Source organism: Otolemur garnettii, unplaced genomic scaffold (assembly GCF_000181295.1).
Source record: "Otolemur garnettii isolate 467f Iridium unplaced genomic scaffold, OtoGar3 scaffold00251, whole genome shotgun sequence".
NCBI lineage: Eukaryota > Metazoa > Chordata > Mammalia > Primates > Galagidae > Otolemur > Otolemur garnettii.
In genome coordinates, this window is record NW_003852646.1 from 1,317,757 (window position 1) to 1,338,660 (window position 20,904).

At 41.7% G+C, this 20,904-nt stretch overlaps 1 protein-coding gene across 1 annotated transcript in view; it reads left to right on the top strand.

The window, feature by feature from the left end:
- The first annotated feature begins 1,731 nt into the window (after nt 1–1,731).
- The window catches only part of PSMF1 (proteasome inhibitor subunit 1), a 37,427-nt gene continuing 18,254 nt past the window's right edge, over nt 1,732–20,904 (top strand). The window contains exons 1-4 of the mRNA XM_003802623.3: nt 1,732–2,039; nt 9,339–9,491; nt 11,172–11,254; nt 17,835–18,020. Of these exons, the coding sequence (XP_003802671.1) occupies nt 1,911–2,039; nt 9,339–9,491; nt 11,172–11,254; nt 17,835–18,020 (551 nt within the window). The 5' untranslated portion in view covers nt 1,732–1,910. The remainder of the gene's footprint in view (nt 2,040–9,338; nt 9,492–11,171; nt 11,255–17,834; nt 18,021–20,904) is intronic.

Here is a 20,904-nt window from a genome sequence, read left to right on the forward strand (position 1 = left end):
GAGCCTTGCTCCTTTGTCACAGTCTTGTGGGAAGACAATCATTAAATAAACAAGCACACAAATAAATACTTATTATAGTTGTGATTAATGGTTTGCACAAAAATAATCAGAGTAGGAGGTTAAAGGGAGGAGGTTATTTTGGATGGGATGGTCAGGGAAGCTCTCTGTTGGGGCTGCTAGGAAGTGAGGGAAGGAGCCATTTGACATGAAGAAGTAAACCACAAAAATATGTGGGAAAAGAGCATTCCAGAAATAGGAATGCACAGGCCTGGAGAACAGAACATGTGATGACAGAGACTGGTTAGGAAGCTAAAGCAACAGTGTAAGTGTGAGATGCTGGAAGATCAGAGCAGATGGTGGGAAGTGGTCAGATTCAGAATACCTTTTGAAAGGAGAGCCAACTAGATTCGCTGTTGAATCAGATGTGGATGTGAGAGAAAAGGGGAGCCAAGGTCCCTACAGCTAGGGGGTGCAGGGGCAGTTGAAAAAGATGTTGTCAAGTGAGAACAATGTAACCTAGAAATTGTACCCTCAGATTAATTTGAAAGCCGTTGTCAGTCAGGTACTGGACTGGTGGGGGTGCTGGGGTGAAGGGTTCCTGCAGACTGCAGGGAGGACTTTACTTTTCCATTGAGCATGATGGGAACCCTACTAGGTTTTGAGCAGAGGGACACAGTCTGACTAGTGTCCTAAAGAATCTCCCTGGGTCTGTAGGGAGACTGAGATGGAGTGGAGCAGTTCAGATGCTGTCAGACATCCAAGGGAGAGATGCCAGTGGGCTTGGACCAGTGGGCTGACTGGGACAGAAAAACTAAATTTATTTGAGTTAAAAACAGTAATTGGATTTCGAGAAATGTGTTGAAGAAATTATAGGTGGTAAAGATCATAAAGTGGGAGGGAAATAAATGATTGAAATTTGGTAGTGCGTCAGCAATTGTGTCTTCTTGGATAAGTGGCTTCAACTCTATAAGCCTTTTTGTCATCTGCAAAATGGGGATGAAAACAGAACATGCTTTATCGAGTTATTTAAAGGGTGATATAAAGGTTTTGGCATACAATCAGCACTTAATGAATGTTATACTAGGAGCCAATCTGCCAACTTTCAATACCCTCTCCACCACTCTCCGGCTATGTCATCTTGGTCAAATTATCCCTCTGTACCTGGGTTTCCTCATCTGTAAAACGAGGCACATAAATCATGGATACTACCTGCATATTTCCTGGCCTCTTCCCCATATCCCATCTGCAAAATGAGATATGAGGTATTGGGATTACAGGCGTGAGCCACCATGCCTGGCCAAAACTGGGCAACTTTTAAAACACAAGAATCCCAAGTACATGCTCAAAAGTTTAATATCAAATTATGATATGACCCAGAAATTCTACTTGTAGGTGTGTACACAAGAAAATTGAAAGCAGGGACTCAGACAGACACACTCATGTTCACATCAGCATTATTCACAGTAGCCAAGAGGCAGAACAATCCAAATTGCTATAATAGATGAATAGATGTCTCGTATCTCATTTTGCGGATGGGAACTCTGCGGCTCACAGCAAGGTGACCTCCCGTGGAATTGGCAACGCCCGGCTTGCAGCGGTGCAGGAGATGCAGGGTTCAGCTTTGAAAGGCCGCACTCCCAGCGAGCGCTCCCTAGCGGAACCTTTAAACGTTGCGCTCGCGTTTCCAGCCCGGCGTGCCTGGCACAATTACGCCGGCACTCGGAGCTACTTCCGGCGGCCGCGCCCCCCTCCCCCCTCCCGCCCCTGGGAGTCTCCATTTTGGCTGCAGGTGTAGGCCGGGCCAGAGCCTACGGAAGAGCGGAACGGAGTTACAGCCATTCCGAGCGCTGAGCCGGCTCACTGCCCTCACCCCTCCCTTCCTTCGCACGCAGGAGCCTCAGGCACTACTCATGGCGGGCCTGGAAGTACTGTTCGCATCGGCAGCGCCGGCCATCACCTGCCCGCAGGACGCGCTCGTCTGCTTCTTGCACTGGGAAGTGGTGACACACGGCTACTACTGCTTGGGTGCCAGTGAACAGGTACGCCACGGAGCCAGCCATTGGGAAGGGGGGAAGCTGTCTTCTGCCCAAACCGGAGGACCGAACGCCTGGTCCAGAGCATGTGCCTTTATCTCCTCCCCAAGTACGGGGCTCGGGACAACACTGGTATACTTTGCAGATCGGGGATGCTCAACTGCCCCACCTCAGCCCAGCCCAGAGCTCCTCACAGCACAGCTGACACAACATGCTTTGTAAACCCGTGGACAGAAACTTGTCTCAACACAGCCTGGCAGTTTTCTTAGGCCAGGATTGTGAGGACTTGGCACTGAGACAGGGGTTTAGCTCCCCAGAGCCTTCTTCATTCTCCTGACCCCCTCTAAACCTTTACCACTCCGCTTGGGTTGAGGTTGAAGGGACTAACTCAATTCACCACACATCTGAATCCAAGCATGGGTATGGAGGTGAGTGTTGACCAACCCTGCCCCAGTTTAGGACCCTTTCTTCACCCCTTAGCATGGGCCCAGAGAACTCACACATCCTTCACATCTTGAGGAGCCAGCCTACTCACCGCTGTTACCCTCAATTCAGATTCAGGGAAACAATCACTCCCTACACATATGTGCCCTGAGTGTAAATGTCAAAGATGTTCTTCCCATAACTGTCCCACAGGGTCAGCTCTTCCTGCACCTGCATCTCTAGGCTCTGCTTCTTACAACTAGGGACCTTTATCATCCCCACAGGACCCCAGAACTGCTTAGTCCAACCCACCCTAGTAACTCTTTTCTCTCGTATTCCCTCATCTTCCCTGTACCCTCCCTATAACCCTCTCCACCCCTCCTCCAACATTATACACATCAGCCTCCTGAGAGAATTGGGCTTCCCCACTTATTGCCCCTTCATTTCCCATCTGCACCATTAGACAAAATATCCTCTCAACCATGCTCTCCACATACACACACTTGGGCACACTGTACTTCATGTTTGCCCCTCAGTGTCACTGTCCTCCCATACTCAGAACCAAGACCAGCTCTGGGAAGCAGACCACCCATCTCTTGCATCTTGCAGGAGATTTTAACCTTCCGCTCATTTCTAACTGCTTCAGTTTTCAACACCCCACCCAATCCTTCTAATCCTTTTTTGGCTTCTCAGATGTACATCAGAGTCTTATTAACATTCTTCTCCCGGCTTAGCTTTGGGGATGTCAGGAATCAGAACACAAGAACTGCCATGGAGTTCTGGTTCTTTTTCTTCAGACCTCAGATATTTCACTGGGACCCCCGGTATACATTCAGCACCCCCATTCTCACCTCCAGATACACATACACTTTATCCCTCACATAGTCTCTAAGATCAGAGGCAAGGCTGGAAAAGAAGAGTTAGTGTTTCTCACAGCCCCCTCCCCACCAGCAGAAACCGTTTCTTCCTCCCAAATGCATCTGTCTCCGGCCTTTGTGTTGATTGACACTGCACTTTATTCCACTTACCTTGCCTTTCAGAATTTTAGATGATGGGACAAGGTAGAGACAACCCCCTTTCCCCACTTACAAGTGTCAGGCCCCTATCTCAGTGCATAGACCTCCCCAAAGAAATCTTGTGTCTCTGCACTTGCCTCACTCTGGCTTTCTAATCTTGAACAACCCTTCATTTGCCCCAGTCATTTTATTTGAACTCTTCCTAGGAAGTTCTCCCAGGAGGCTGATGTGTGAGATGATGCTGGGAACAGTGGAGTTGGAAAGGGAGCGAGGCTTAGTTCCCCCTTCCTTTTGCTCTTTCCTTCAGATGAAACAGGCCTGCCCTACTCTCTGCCCCTCCTTGTGTACTTCACTTGCCTTGCATACTCCCAGCTCGCTGTTTCTACCTGCCATGCTGTCAGAATCCCTTCCCCTCTGTCCCTAGTACCAGGAACCTGTTCTAGAGGACCTGCCTGACACTGTTCTCTTTTTGCCATTCCACAAATACATATCAGCACTGCAGATCTGCTCCTACTACTTGTCCCATCACTCATCCTGACGGTTTAAGGGCATCAATTCACATAGGTTGGTGCCCTTCCAGCCGGGTTCATCCCCTTGCCATATACTTGAGGCCCCAAATTTTCAGGTGATGTGTAAAAAGAATATGATCTCCTTAATGCTGGTTTTTTCAAAACACAAAGGTTCTTGACCAGTTCCTAAGGGTCCACCTAATTCTACACCATTGATAGTGCTATGTGTTCAGCCCCTGCAGACCAAAAACAGGTGCTAGTTCCAGACATCTTTGGGGAGGCCAAGGAGCCTGGGGAATGGGAGTTTTGGAATGCATTGTGCACGTCTCTATGTCCACCTCAGGACAAAATCTTGCATGCCTCCTGAGGGGATGAGTATTTGGATTGCAAACCAAAGTGTAGTGTATTTTTTTCTCTCTGCCTTTTCTCCTTAGATGCCCCTGGGACTCAGGTTGCACTTGTCATCCTCTCACTTCTGCTGAGTCTACTTTCATTCAGAGTAGAAGCTGTTTGGATAGGCCTCTTTCCTGCTAGTGTATTTAAGAGAAGGTTTAATTTTCTAGTCTGGAGCCAGCAGACTCAGCTGAGACCAGTAGTGTTTGCCAGGCTCAGAGGTGTTTGGGTTGCCTTTCCATCTCCTGTCCCCCTTGCACCCTTCTGGGGGTGATAAAAAGGTGAGGAAGATCCAAAGAGTGTGCACTTGACTATATAATACAGAAGTTAAATAGAAAGGTAGATTGTCTGCTTTATGTTTGGTTTTGTCCTTTTTGTCTTCTGGTAAAGGGGAATTGTGTACGCCAAACTTGATTAGAAGAGCAATGTGGCCATTCATTTCAATGAGAACCCAGGATTTGAATTTATATTTCTTTTCTTTTCTTTTTTTTTTTTGGAGACAGAGCCTCAAGCTGTTCCCCTGGGTAGAGTGCCATGGCATCACAACTCACAGCAACCTCCAACTCCTGGGCTCAAAAGAGTCTCCTGCCTCCACCTCCCAAGTAGCTGGGACCACAGGCGCCTGCCACAACACCCGGCTATTTTTTGGTTGCAGCCATCATTGTTGTTTGGCGGGCCCGGGCTGGATTCGAACCCACCACCTTAGGTGTATGTGGCTGGCACCTTAGCCACTTGAGCCACAGGCACCAAGCCTGAATTTATATTTCTTTCTTAACACCAGCACCACTCCTCATAAGAACTTTACCACTGTGTGGAGTGGTGTAGGTGGCAAGAGGATAGAGATGGCCATAGACATAAGTTAGAAAATTTTGGGTTTTGTTATAGGAAATCTAGGGATTGTGATGAAAGAGAAATGTCTAAAATGATCAGTTTGTGTTTCTGTGGGTGCATTTTAACCCAGAAGGCTTGGGGTGAACTCATGGCCATTAAAGAATGTTTCTGGCCCCAGGATTTTGCACAAGAAGACAGTTATATTTACTGTCTTGATGTCAGTCTGGTGGACCTGGCTGGGAAAAATCTTCTCTAGCCATAGCCTGAGCATCCATGAGTTTTGAATTCCAAACCCAGCCATGCTGTGACCTTGGGGCAGTTCTCAGCCCCTCTCAGGCCTTGGATTTTTCATCAGAAGGATGAACAGAACAGCCATGTTCTTTGGCTACTTTCCAACTGTAGCTTTCTGGGAGGCTTGATAATTTGATGTCAGGGCCCGAAGGGCTGTTGAATGCCATGTTTGGCCCTGATATCGCTGGGGCTTATCTCTCTCAGTCCCACCTCTGCTTCTTGGGAACATCAGTTCCACTGCACTGAGAGATATCAGCCTCATCTGACCTCAGGGATTTTCCCTTACTTTGGAAGCCAAAGGTGGTGAGGTGGTGAGCAGATCAAATTATCTGTATTCCAAGAGAGAACTCTGGTAAGTTAAATGCTGTACATAGAGGATATAATACAAATTAAAAGGCCTTTGAGAGACCAAGGATAAGGCATATCCTTAAATTCCTGGCTTCCAAAGTAAAACTGAGTCTGTAACACTAAACATATTTACAGGAAATTTATCCAGTTTAGGGTGAGGGAATAGTTTCTCTTTCCCATTTCACGCAATGGTTCCATTAGTTTCACTTTTGTTTTTTATCACTCTCATTTCTCTGCTTCAGGCCTGTGAATTTTATTGTCATCCAGCCAGGTTTTTTAAACCATGTCAGTTGTGACATCATGAATTTTATTTGGGACTGCTTTCCAAAGTGGATTCCTGAGCACCAGGGATCACCATAGAGAAGAGGCCAGCAATTCTCAGTTCGTAGTCTCCCATAGTCCTTGGTGTGTGTGAAGGCCTGCTTTGCTGGACCTTTGTCTTACGCCATTGTTCTTTATCTCTGGTCGTCTCCCACCATATTCTCATGAATACAGATCTTCCCTGTCATCTGCCCCTTGTTAAGCAATGCAAATATACATCTATGAAAAAATATGTAGTTCTTCTGTGGGCTTTCTAAAGTTTTCCATAAATGGTGCTGGGCTGTAAAGCCTCCTTTTTTTTCTGATCTTTTCTTTAAATCATGCTTTTATTTCGTATATAATGCTACATTTAGACCAAGTTTATTCTTTCTGACTGCTATATAGGATTCCACTGTGAGCATATTTTGTGTTTTACTTAACCTGTTTTAGCTGCCTTAGCTGTGGTGATGATGAAGATCCTTTCTGACATCCCCAGTATATCTGTGCTCAGGGTTTTATCCAAGAGTAAGGGATTTGGGGTCATAGGGCATTAGCTAACTTAATTGTACGAAATACTACCAGATTGCTCTCTAACAGGGCTTTATGCGTTTACATGCTCACCAGCAGTGCCTGGAGGTTCCCATTCTCTCCACACCCATACAGACATATGGCCAAAAATACAAAAATGGCTAATACCAGTCAGATGGGTGTAATCTGGTGTCTCATCATTTCAACCTGTGCAGCTCTGATTGCTAGTGAAGTTGAATAACCTTTTACATACTGCCACTCTTTTTGTTGTTTTTATCTTTTACCAGTTTTGAGTGTCCTCAATTTTTATTGTTCATTTTCTAGGTCTTTGTGTGCAAGTTATTCTTTTCATTTGTAGCCATGGCAAATATTACTAGTCTGTGGCTGCCTGTTAACTTTGTTCATAATGTCTATTGTTCAATAAAAGCTTTAAATTATGAACAGTCTCACCATCAGGCACAGTGGCTCACAGCCATAGTCTCAGTTACTTGGGAGGCTGAGGTGGGAGGATTGCTTGAGGCCAGGAGTTCAAGACCAGCTTGAGCAATATAATAAGACCCCATCTCTAAAAAAATAAAAATAAAGTCTACAGACTTGGAGAAATTATGAACAGTTTCAAAGGCAGCATTTTTTTTCTTTTATGGATTTTGTTTAAGAAGTCTTTCCCACCTAAAAATCACTACATTCATTTTTCTTATAGAAGTAAGAACTATTTCTCAAACTTTAATGTGTAAAGGATAGTCCTGAGATTATTAAAAAAGAAAAGAAAGGAAGACATCACAAGTCACAATAAGATTCATTTTATGCCCACTAGGTTGACTAGCATTAAAAAGTTGGGCAATAACAACGTAGCTGACTGTGAGGAACAATAACAGGAGGAACAATGGGAGTATAAATTAGTACTTCTTTGGAAAACAACTTGACCTTGTCATCGTTCCTCCAGACATATTTTATAGATATTTATCTACATGTGTACCTGATATGTACGAGTATAATCATAGCAACATCATTTATGATAGCAAAATAAATTGGAAACACTCCTTGTCACAACAAGTGATTGTGTCAATTGTAGCATAGTCATAAAATGGAAGGCTTTATACCATGTTTCCCCAAAAATAAGACACTGTCTTATATTTATTTTTCTCAAAAAGACACACTAGGGCTTATTTTCAGGGGATGTCTTATTTTTATTAAATACAACAATCTACATTTATTCAAATACAGTTAAATCATATTCTTCTGGAACCTGATAGGGGGAGCTAACCTTGTTGGTGGGGCTGGCCCTAGTGATGGGTGAACTCCTTGCCCCTAGCCGTTTGCATGTGAGCAATAGGATGCCTGTGACTGTGGTTACTACATGCACCCGCACAAGTGCAAAGGGCTTGGAGAAAGGAGTTGTGGTAGATAAAAGGCATTCCAGTCTTACTTACTGCTCAGCTCCAAAATGCATGGTGTGGCTATGCAGATAGCCACACCCATCACTGGGTCTTATTGTCAGGGTAGGGCTTATATTTAACAAATGCATAGAAATCCTGCTAGCGCTTCTTTTTAAGGTAGGTCTTATTTTCAGGGAAACACAGTAACTCTGAGTGTGAATCAACCATAGTTACATACACTGACATGGATGAATCTCAAAAAACAGTTTTCGAATAAAAAAGGCAAGTGGCAGAAGTGATACCATTTATATAAAATTCAGAAACCTTTGAAACAGTACATTATTATGGTTGCATATATACACATAGTAATACAACTCTAAGGAAAAGTAAAGAAATTTTTAAAAATACAGAGTAGTGGTTACCCTTAAGGGGGAAGGAAGGAGATTAAGTGGGGTGTGCTACCCACGGCTTTCACAGTAATAACAAAGTTCTGTTTCTCAAGCTGGCAATAGTTACATTGGTGTCCATTGTATAATTCTTTTTTGTCTGATAGATATGCTACATTTTGTGTATGTGTGAAAACTTTATAATTTTTTTTTGAAACAGAGTCTTACTTTGTAACCCTCAGTAGAGTGCCATGGGATCATACCATGGTGTCATAGCTCACAGCAACCTCAAACTCTTGGGCTCAAGCGATTCTTTGCCTTAGCCTCCGGAGTAGCTGGGACTGCAGGCACCTGCCACAACACCCATTTATTTTTAGATACAAGGTCTCGCTCTGGCTCAGGCTGGTCTCGAACTTGTGAGCTCAGGCAATCCACCCATCTCAGCCTCCCAGAGTGTTAGGATTATAGGTGTGAGACACCTCGCCCAGCCTATACTTTTTGTTGAACTACTGCAGGACTTGCTGATCTTACTGCAGATGGCCCAAGGTCTAAACTTGGAAAAACACTGATTTAGAATTGTACAATGTCCTTTGAGATGATTTGCCTTATTCTCAGTAGTAGGATAAAGGGGAGATGATTATTAAACAAAGGCTGCAGGTTCTTTCCAGGTTTCAGTGCAGTGTCACAAAGGCACCAGATAGGAGGAAGAGAGCAGTAGAACACAAACCCAGAGATCTTGATTCTCAACCTCTAACTTGCTATATGATCTTAGACAAGTCACTTCCCTTGACGTCTGTGTCCTCATCTGTGAAGTGAGGGGTGGGATTAGATTTTCTGTAGGGTCCTTACAGCTTTGTGTTCTGAGGATATGATCTTTCTCCTCTCATCCCTGGTGTCTTCTCAGCCACATCCCAATGATAAGAAATCAGAACTGCTGCCAGCTGGATGGAACAACAGTAAAGACCTCTATGTCCTCCGGTATGAGTCTAAGGATGGGTCCAGAAAGCTCCTTGTGAAAGCCGTCACCGTGGAGAACAGCATGATCATCAATGTGCTGGTAAGTTTCTGAGACATGCAGGAGTCTGCTGCTGAGAGGAGGGATTGGGATGGCCCTTTTTGGAATCCATTTAATAGTATGGATCCAGACTCATCAATGTTTGTGAAGGCTTTACCCAATGATTCCACTTCTGGAACTTTATCCTCAGTTGAGAACCCTAAATACAAAAAATTTTAAAAATATAGAAAAGTGAACAAAAGTGTTTACTATCTGGTATTAATAAGGAAGGACTTTCTGTCAACAGGGAAATAGTTAAGGAAATTAAGATGAACCCAAAGGTAACAAAATAGGAGAAAATAACTTAGTATAGATCCAGTGAGCTACTTTGGTTCCTTAAGTAAGCTGAGTTCTTTGCTGTTTTGGAGCCTTTGCATTTTATGTTTCCTGTGCTGGAAGGCTTCTTCCCTCCACTGCCGGCCACCACACACACAGACACACACCCCCTCTGCCATTCCTTCAGCCTGGCTAACACCCTCTCATTTTTACATCTTCAAAAAGTTCAGTTCTGTCTACCCACCCCCAGCTGCCAGAAAAATCTAAATTATGCCTCTCCCATCATTTTATTTTCCTTCCTGGTACTTATCACAGCTTGTGATTATTTGTGCTTTGCTTTAATATCTGTATTCTGCCAATGGACCATAAGTACTAGGAGGGCAGTGACTTTCTTTTGGTTAAGTTTTAACTTGGCTAAAGAGCAGCTTGCTGGATGTGTTATACTGCATCTTGCTTTCTTTCACTTACTTTTTACTATGTCTTGGAGGTCTTGAAATGGGAATATACAAAGATATACCTTATTTATTTTAACTACTATGTAGTATTCCATAATACCATAATTTATCCATTTCCCTTTTGATGAACATTTAGATCTTAGATCAGAGAGAGTTCTTGGTTGTAAACAACAATACCTTCAGGTTAGGTTAAGCAGAAAGTGATTATTAAAGGAACCAGGATGGGCTGGTTTGAATATAGTTATCTCACCTGATTGTTCACACTCAGTTACAGATTGAACTCCTTGTTCTCTTCTTTCCCTCCTTTTCACTTCTGTACTTGACTAGCGTTAAAAAAAAAAAAAAGAACCAAGCTAGCTCATTGAAAGAGGTTCAAAGCTGGGCTTCCAGGAGCCGTGTCTTAAATCATGCTGTGGAAACCACTGCTGCTGCCACCTTTGCCAGATATTAGGTACTGGCTGATACTGTCCGATACTGGCTGCTCTGGTGCCCCTTTCTCTTCAGCCATTGATACTGTGACCCCTGCGGCCTTGCTCTACCCTCGTTAGCAAGACAGCTGGCTCTTGCTGGCCTGCTTCTCCAGTTGCTTGCCTCTAACTCAAAGCTGATGCATCCATTTAACACCTTAATTACTCCTGTGCCTGAGCTGTGAGGGAGCCTGGGAAGTGAGATTTTTGGTCTCTGCCTTGGAAAGGCAATATTCCTAAATCAGAGAATTCCCCAAGCGTTAAGAGGGTCTTTCATATATTATAAATAATTTATATATATCTATATATAACTATTAACTATATAACTATATATATATATCTTTGTGGATATATGTATTTCTTTTTCTTTCTTTTTTTTAAATATATTCTTTAGGTTCTATACTTAATTGTTGCTTTCACCCAACCCACCTATTGATTAGCCCAGAAATATCCCAGTCCCTCATTTTCTATTTTTATTTTTCTAGGAATATGGCACACAGCAAGTGGCAGACTTGACCCTGAACTTAGATGATTATATCGATGCAGAACACTTGGGTGACTTCCACAGGTACTTTTAAATGATGTCTTTTCCCTGGGAAAAAGAAAGAACCAGTGGCAAGATATAATGAATCCAGTGGAAGTGTCCAGAAAATTGGGGAAGATGAACAAAAGAACTTTTCACTTTTGGGCACAGTCACTCCTCAATTCTCTTTTCTGCTTTTAATTTATCTGATGAGAAGACTTACATAGGAAGTACCTATGAAAGAAGATGATGCAATCGCAGGGTCCACAAGTGCTTCAATGACTATAGAGTAGAGCTGGGGCCAGACCAGCTTGTTCAGAGTAGGGTCCTGGGAGGAAGTGTGCCTAATCAGGTCCCCACTTTACCCTCAATTTTTTTTTTTAATAGTCACTGTTTTTAAGAGCAGTTTTAGGTTCAAGCAGAATTGAGCAGAAAGCACAGAGTTCCTGTGTATCTCGTGCCCCTACATACCCACAGCCTCCCCCATCAACATCCTACACTAGAATTGTACATTTGGTACATTGGATGAACCTACACTGACACATCGTTATCACCCAAGTCCATAGTCTGCATTAGGGTTCACTCTTGGTGTTGTATAGTCTGTGAGCTTTGACAGGTGTCTACCATTATAGTATCCGATAGAACAATCTGTTCTAAAAATCCTCTGTACCTCCTATTCATCACTTCCATTCATCCGAACTTCTGGCAACCATGGATCTTTTACTGTTTGCGTAGTTTTGCCTTTTCCCAAATGTCGTGTAGTTGGTATCATATAGTACTTTGATTCTAGGCACTTTCAGTGGAAAAGTTTAAACTAAACACCTCTGTTTTCGATATAAGTTTAAAATGACACATCTGTTTTCAGTATAACATCACAGGAGTCTTACTCTCTTATTCCAAACTTATATCTCCCTTCTCCTGTGGCAAGAATCCTGATTTCCAATAGCATTAAAATATTTACTCTTTTGCTTAGTCCTAAAATACATACAAATAGTTTCTGAACTTCTGTATCAGTACCTACCAAGACAAACCTGCTAAGTAAAGTTCCACATGATTTCAGTTCTTTTGGTCCTTTGATTGTCCCACTGATGACGTAGATAGTCAGTGTATTGTATTCAAAGGTACTTAGATGAATGGTTATTTTCTTACCCGTGTAATGAAGTTATCTGTTGGATATGTAATTAAGCTTATTCTGCCTTATTCACTTCAGGGACTTTCCCCATCCTCATTGATCTCCTCAGGGTTTTAGGAGAAGGCTTAGCTTTCTGTAAATTCATAGTTATCAAACCTTAACTGAACCTCAGAATTGCCCAGAAACCCCGTTGCATTTAATTGCACCTAACCAACAATAACTGCCTTGAACTCATCCCAGTCCTCTCAGACTTTGTCATTCTGGCCACTCCTCTTTGTCTCCTCCCCTCATCCATGCAGCTTCTGTGTGAGGAGATCATTTGTATGTTCTGCTCCTGCTGACCACCCTCCAGGAGTGGGACCAGTCATTTTAAAACATAGATCAGATCATGGTTACAGCTCTTGCTTGAAGATTCTTCAGTAATACTATCTCACACCCATTAGGATGGCTACTATCCAAACAATCAGAAAATAAACAAGTGTTGTCAAGGATGTGGAGAAATTAGAATCCTTGTGGCACTGTTGGTGGGAATGTAAAATGCTATAGCCACCATGAAAAACAATATGGCAGCTTCTCAAAAATTATATTACTGTGTAATCCTTAATTTCCTCTTCTGGACATATACCCAAAACTATTGAAAGCAGGATCTTGAAGTCATGTTTGTACACCCATTGTTCATAGACGTGTTATTCACAATAGCTAAAAGGTGAGAGCAAACTAGATGTCCATTGACAGGTGAATGGATAAACACAGTGTGGTGTATACATCTAGTAGAATATTACTCAGCTTTATATAGGAAGGAAATCCTATCACATGCTACAACATGGATGGCCCTTGAGGACATTATCCAAGTAAAATAAGCCAGTAACAAAAGGAAAAATACTATATGATTCCGTTTGTATGAGGTACCCAGAGGAGTCAAATTTATAAAGACAGAAAGTAGATGGTGGTCGCCAGGGGGTAGGAGGAGAACGAGGAATTACTATTTAATTGTGTACAGAATTTGTTTTGCAAGATGAAAATAGGAGATCGATAGTAGTACTAATTGCACAAAAGTGTGAATGCACCTAATATTGCTGAACTGCACACTTAAAAATGGTTGAGATAATAAATTTTATGTGTATTTTATACAATTATAAAAACAGCCTTCAGTGAATGTTTATTGCTTTTAGGATAAAGGAAAAAATCCTTAAAGTCTAGCACCCATCCCTCTAACCATGTTCTGCGGCACTTACTCTCAGCGGTGGTGTCACTCTCCTCTCCTCTTCAGACCTCTTCCTTCTCCCTAGAGTGCTCTCCCCCACCTCGCACAACCATCTTCTGTTCATCCCAGCTTAAATGGCAGTTCCTCAGAGAAGTCCTCTGGCCCCCGTGTTTAATGTTTCAAAACATACTTTGGTAAGCATTTAACAAGTGGGTGTTTTCTAATTAAGTTCTTCAAGTTGGTCTTCCCCATTTGCCATGATCTTGAGGGTAAGACTTAGGGGTATTTTGCATATAGTGGACAAAAGAATGAAGAGGAGAAGTGAGGCCAGGCCTCGCATGGCAGAGAGCTGCCCTTCTGGGTATTGCAATCACCATGACACCTCCGGTCTCCTTAAGGAGGTAAAGGAAGGACATTTGGACTTCATTCTAGAGTTTCATTGGGAGAGAAATTGATAAAACCTATGGAGGAACCCAGGCACTGTACTGTCCATTTATTCTCAATAGAGCATCCTTAGCAGTACTGAAGAGAGAATTACGATGGTGTCTCCATTTTTTAAAAAATGCATTTGTTTTGGGGCTTTGGGTGTGAGGAGCAGGATATATGTTTTATTTTCTTTTGGTTGTTGATTACTGTGAATGAGGGACACAATGGTACTATGTCAGAGTGTTTTCTGAGAATAAAATGAGAGGTCAGCACATTAGAGTGCTTGGTGCTGAGTCCAGCTCTTGCAAATACACAAAGGAAAACATCTGAGCCCTGATCAGAAATCCTCCCTCACCCCGCTGCTTTCCTGCCAGCAGCACTGAACTCCCTTCCTGTGTCTGGCCCTCCTTGTTAGGTCACTGTGTGGTTTGTCTGACCTCTTTCAGGAATTTGTGCCCCTCAGTGAGCAAACTGATTTGCTAAGGAGGATAAACCTCTAGTGTTCCATTCTGCTATGCTCTTTCTGTGTTAGACAAGAGGATGGGCTGTCTTCTGCTACCACCAAAATGGCACTTGTTCTACCCAGGTTTAGAAATTATGTGAGAACTCCTTCAGGACTTGATGGTCTTTGAATCAGGCCTGAGTTTTACCCCCTCCTAGAGAGATCGCAGGCCTTTCTTTGATCACACACCTCATCAGATTGAAAGGTAAATTCTCTGCCCAGCTTGGTCTGGCAAGTAACAGAGTTCCCACGCTTCTGTGTTCTAAGTAGAAATAAGAACTGTGTAAGATTTAGGCCATGGTTCTTTTTTTAAAAACCTATGGAAATCCAATAGTTCCAGCTCTTATTTGTTATCCCTTTATTGATTACTTTTGTAACTTTGTCTAAAATCAGTGGTCTCTACCTCTAAGAATCTGTCTCTGGATTCTCTGTTCTTTTCTATTGATTTATATATCTATTCCTCCAGTTATAGTATTGAGTATTGTAGCTATAGGGAAGGTCTTAATATTGAGTAGAATGATCTCTCTCACTTTTTTCTTTGTCAGTATAGTTTTAGCTATTCTAGGGTCTCTGCCTGTCCATATAATCTTTAGAATAAATGTCAGTGTCTGTGACAAACTTTGTGACATTTTCAGCAGTGTTGCATTAACCCTACAGATCAGTTTGGGGAGAACTGCCATTTTTGCTGTCAACATGGTATGTCTCTCCATTTGCTTATGTCTTGTTGGATTTCTGTCATCATTGTGTAATTTTTAGTATATGGATCCTGTACATGTTCTGTTATTTTTTTAAAACAGAGAAGGCGATAATTATTAGACGCTATTCTGTTCTTAGTTTTGGTTTTCAAATGTTCCTTGTTAGTATATAGAAATGCAGTTGATTTTTGTGTTTTGATCTTGTATTCTTCACCTTGCTGAATTCAGGTGTTCTAGGAGTTCTTTGGTACATTCCTTGGGAATTTCAAGGTAGACTGTCTGTCATCTGCAAATAGGCGCAGTTTTATTTCTTCTTTCCTAATCTGCATACCTTTCTTTTTTCTCACCATATTGCAGTAGCTAGAACTTCCAGTAGTACGTTAAATAAGAGTAATGAGAAAGAACATCCTCGTATTGTTCCCAGTCTTAGGGGCAAAGTATCCACTTTCACCATTAAACGTACTGTGCTGTAGATTTTTTGTAAATGTTCTTTATCAAGTTGAAGAAGTTCCCCCTTTATCATTAGTTTGTTGAGAGTCTTATCATGAATGGTTTCATTATGTTGGATTTTGTCAAGTGCTTTTTTCTGTATCAGTTGATATAATCATATGAATTTTTTTCTTCAGCTTATTATTATGATAGTTTACATTGATTTGTGACTCTTAAAATAGCCCTGTATACCTAGAATAAATCCTACTTGGTTCTGGTGTATAATTCTTTACATATATATTTTTTAATTCAATATTTTGTTGAGAATTTTTCCATTAGGTTTTCTAGGAGATACTGTTCTGTAGCGTTCTCTTTTTGTGTGTACTGTCTTTGTTTGATTTTGATACCAAAGTAATATTGGCCTCCTACAGTCAATTTTTAAGGGTTCCCTTCTCTTATATTTCTAGAAGTAACTGTAAAATTGGTATGAGTTCTTGTTTAAAAGACTTCTCCACTGAAATTGAACCTCAAGATTTGTTTTTGGGGATGTTTAAGTGTGAGTTTTTAAAATAACTATTCAGATTATTTTATTTTGGCTGTTTTGTTTCATGATATTTAAGAGTTGGTCTATTTGGAGTTGTTGAATTAAGTTGTCCTTAGTATTGTCTTTTTTTTTTTTTTGAGACAGAGTTTCACTTGGTAGAGTGCCATGGTGTCATAGCTCACAGCAAGCTCAAACTCTTGGGCTCAAGTGATTCTCTTGCCTCAGCCTCTGGAGTAGCTGGGACTACAGGCACCCACCAGAACACCCAGCTATTTTCTAGAGATGGGGTCTAGCTCTTACTCAGGCTGGTTTCGAACCTGTGAGCTCAAGCAGTCCACTTCCTTAGCCTCCCAGAGTGCTAGGATTACAGTTGTGAGCCACCTCGCCCAGCCTAGTGTTGTCTTTTTATCCTATCAGTGGCTATAGATCTGTTGTCAGTACCTCCTGTTTCTTGATATTGGTGATTTGTGTCTTCTCTCTTTTTGTATTTGGCAGTCTTTGTAGAAGTTTGTCAGTTTTAATTCTTTTTTTTTTTTTTTTTTGCAGTTTTTGGCCGGGGCTGGGTTTGAACCGGCCACCTCTGGCATATGGGGCCAATGCCCTACTCCTTTGAGCCACAGGTATCGCCCTCTTTTTTTTTTTAAGTACCAGCTTTTTATTTGTTAATTTTCTCTATTCTTTTCATATTTTTGATCTGATTGGATTTCTGCTCTTATCTTTATGACTTCCTTCTATTTCCTTTGTGTTTAATTTGCTCTTCTTTTTCTAGGTTCTTGAGATTAGAATTTTGATTATGGATTTGAGTTCCTTTCTTTTTTCTAATGTAAGCATTTAGAGCTATAAAGTTTCTTCTCAACAATGTTTTAGTTATATCCAACATACTTTAATATGTTATAATTTTTAGCACTTCCTCTTTGATCCCTGAATTATCAAAGTGTGTTACTAAATTTCCATGTATTTAGAGACTTTCTGTTTTGATTTCTAGCATGTTTCCATATGGTCAGAGAACATAACTCTCTTTGATTTCAGTTCTTTTAAATTTGTGAGGTTTGGTTTAGGGGCCAGAATGTGGCTCAATTTAAAACACCAGTTTTTTAAGGAATGCTAGAGTCCTGCGCATTCTCTGCTACCTCAGCCTGCCTCCACACCTCAGCTGTAGCTCACATTGCTTGTCTCTGACAGGCGGAGAAAAGAGGTCCAGGCAGGATGGATGTTAGGACAGCCTTCTGAAGACCCCTGAGTTAGTGGCAGAAGTAGACCTTGAATCCCCAGAGTTCTGCCTACCCAGCCCTGGAACCTGATTCATTCTCCCCATGGAAACTTTGCCTTCCCTGACCCTTCCCATGACATGTGATGAACACATAATGAAGCTGAGGGAGGGCTTGGGTGGGGTAGGACAGAAGAGTAGCCAGTCCAGGCCCTGTGCCCCCTGTACCCTTACCTCTTTCTAATGGGGTGGTAAAGGAGGAGGGGCAACTCAGATGCCTAAGAAGCTGAGGGCTAAATCTCGGAGACAGCGCCGGGCTGTTGCCCCTCTCACCCAGGCCGGCCAGACAACCGACCTTTCTTCACCTTGCAGAAGGGCCAAGTGCAACTCCAGGAGCTCTCAGGGCCATCAGAGCGAATGCCAGGATACTGTTTGCAGGGTTGCCAGCCAACTGCAAGTAGTTGACTCCTCATCTACTTCCCACAGGACATACAAAAACAGTGAGGAGCTTCGGTCTCGTATTTTTTCTGAAATCATCACACCTATCCATGAGCAGTGGGAGAAGGCTGATGTAAGCAGTCCCTCTCGAGAGTTCCCCCCTGCTACCGCCAGTGAGGTGGACCCACTCCGGATTCCTTCACACCACCCTCACAGCAGCCGGCAGCCTCCCTGGTGAGTACAGATCCCCCAGTAGAGGGCTTCCACCCAGCCATCCCCATCCTGCCACTGATACCCTCCCTGGCACTAATGTTTTTTCAACACAGTTGTCAAAGTCTTAGTATGTAGAGGTAGAAAATGAAGATATAAATGGAGCAGTAAATTCTTGATACCCTAACTACTTAGCACCTCAAGGCTGTCTGCTTCCTTTCTAGAGGCTATACAGAGTTCAAGTCTGCCCAAGGGTCCGGGTCTCTGGGGCTTATGTGTAGTAGTCCGAGGTTACTGACCAAGTGATTCGCAGTTAATTCATTCCAGAGCTCTTTGTTTTAGGCCCCAGGCCAGGCTTTTTGAGAAAATGCAGATGTAAAAAGTACTTTCCCAGAGGGGGTGCAGTTTTTTTATTTTATACAAGTGATAATTGGCAAGTCTCTTTGGCAAAATCTTCAAAAATATTGAGTCCTGTGGAGAGCAGAGAATGATAAAAAGTGGCTGAAAAGGTTGGGAACAGCTTTTCTAATCTAACCTTCTTATTTTACAGAAGGGAACAAAGGTAAGATGACTTGCCTAAGGTTACCAGCCACTAATAAAGAGGTAGAGCCAGGGCTGGGGTTCAGGTGTCCTCATTCTCGGCACTATGATCTAAGCAGCATACGGGTGGTAAGCTTTAAGATTAAGCCCAGGACAATTGTCAAGTTGAAAAAGGTTAAAGAAGATTTTTAGACCTAAAGTAAATAGTAATTCTCAGCTGTCTTAGAGCCACTGCCCACTTCCAAACAAATACGCTTTGAAATGTCCTTTACTATATTGAGTTGGAATTTGTAATCTAACTTACCTAATGCACATTTCAAAAGATGACAAATGCATATTTTAATGTATAGGTGCCTGATCATAAGTATACTAGAAAACATTGATGTTTATACCTGTATATGGAATTATTTTGAATTGCAGTGACAAATGCTGGCTTATACAGATATATTGTATGAACAACTCAAATGCAATAAAATTATATTGCTGTTATTATTATAACCTGACTGTTCTGAAATAGTGACTAACTCTTAGGAGAATTGCAAACAAAATAGAGGTTGGATGGTATTTCTTCAATTACAGCATAGTTATTATATTCCTGGAAAAATGTGCTTATGTTAAGACAATAGAAGTACCTTGTGTACATATGTAAAATGAGCTTATACTCAAGTAACTTAAGTAGGCTTTTACATGTTGTGTCTAACAAAACATTCTAAAGTTGTGTGGGATGCAGGTCATTCTTTGTCATGTAGATCTCTGACATCTCTGCTTTCAGCCTATGAATAGCAGGAGGGTCCTCTAACTACTATGACAAGCAGAACTCCCTCAAGGCTTCTACAATGGCACCTAGAGCCTGTGCCAGCCTAATTGGGAATTGTAGACCTGGATTCTAAAATTTTGGAGGTAAAAATTTTAGCCTTGGAAGAACTGAAAGAATTAGGAAATCACTATGTTGCAACTTCTGCTGAAACGAAGATTTTTGGAGTCCAGGTCTATGATTCCCAATTAGGGTGGCACAGGCTCTAGTTACAAATCATCAATGGTTGCTAAATCTGTTGGTTAAATGTTAATAGGGGACTTCATAACAGATGAATCAGGCTAATAGCATCTGAACCCATTGATCAGTCTTAACAGTAAAAGTGAGACAGCCAGACATTAAGTGTCTTCTAATATTATACAATAGTAAGTTTACAGCAACCTCAATCTAGATCTAACATCCACTTTAAAAGTATAAAGGATAGAAGAATGAGTGAAACAGACACATGAGGATATAATGGCCAAAATTAGAACATGGAAAATTTTTACAGGATAAATTGACCTTGATTTTTCATCAAATAAATGAACAGCATGGGGAGAAAAGGGAAAAGGAGACTATTATTAAAAGAGTCATATCAACTTAATATAATGCTGGCCCTTGTTTAGATTTTGATTTAAATAAATGAATTCAAAAAATCATTTTTTAAACATTTTGAGAAATTTGAGCATGGATCAGGTATTAAATAACATTAGGAACTACTGCTAATTTTGTTAGGTGAAATAATTAAATTCTCTTTATGTTAAAAGAAAACAAAAGTCCTTATCTGTTAGAGATGGATACATGGTAAAGTATTTAAGGGTGAAATGATATGTCTAGGACTTGCTTTAAAATAATTTCAGGCTTGGCGCCTGTAGATCAGTGGTTAGGGCACCGGCCACATACATCAGGGCTGGTGGGTTCTAACCCGGCCCAGGCCTGCTAAACAACAATGGCAACTGCTGCAACAACAACAACAAAAACAAAAAATACTCGGGTGTTGTGGTGGGCGCCTATAGTCCCCCTACTTGGGAGGCTAAGGCAAGAGAATTGCTTAAGCACAAGCGTTTGAGGTTGCTGTGAGTTATGACGCCATGATACTCTACTGAGGGCAACATAATGAAATCTGTCTCAAAAATAAATAAATAAATAAATAAATAAACTAATTTCAATCCCATGAAAGTATAAAATACTGGGAAAGGATGGTGTAAGTGAAATAAAAATGGCTGGCTATTGATTAATTGTTGAGGTTGGGTGGGAGGATACACAGTAATTCATGATACTATTATTACTGTTTTTTGGTGTGTTTAAAAGTGTTCCTAATAATGAGTTTTTATGAATAGCAGTTCTTCACAAAGTCTCCCCCCAAAATAGAAGAGGAGGCAATACTTCCCAGCTTCTATGAGGCTAGTACAACCCTACTATCAAAACCAAATCCATCACAAGAAAACTGCAAACCAGTATCCCTTATGAATATAGATATAAAAATTCTGAACCAAAGCCAGTAATCTTAGGTTTAGGCAAAAATAACTGAGTGGTGGTGCTGTAAAGAATGGGATGAACTCCTGGGGTAGGGAA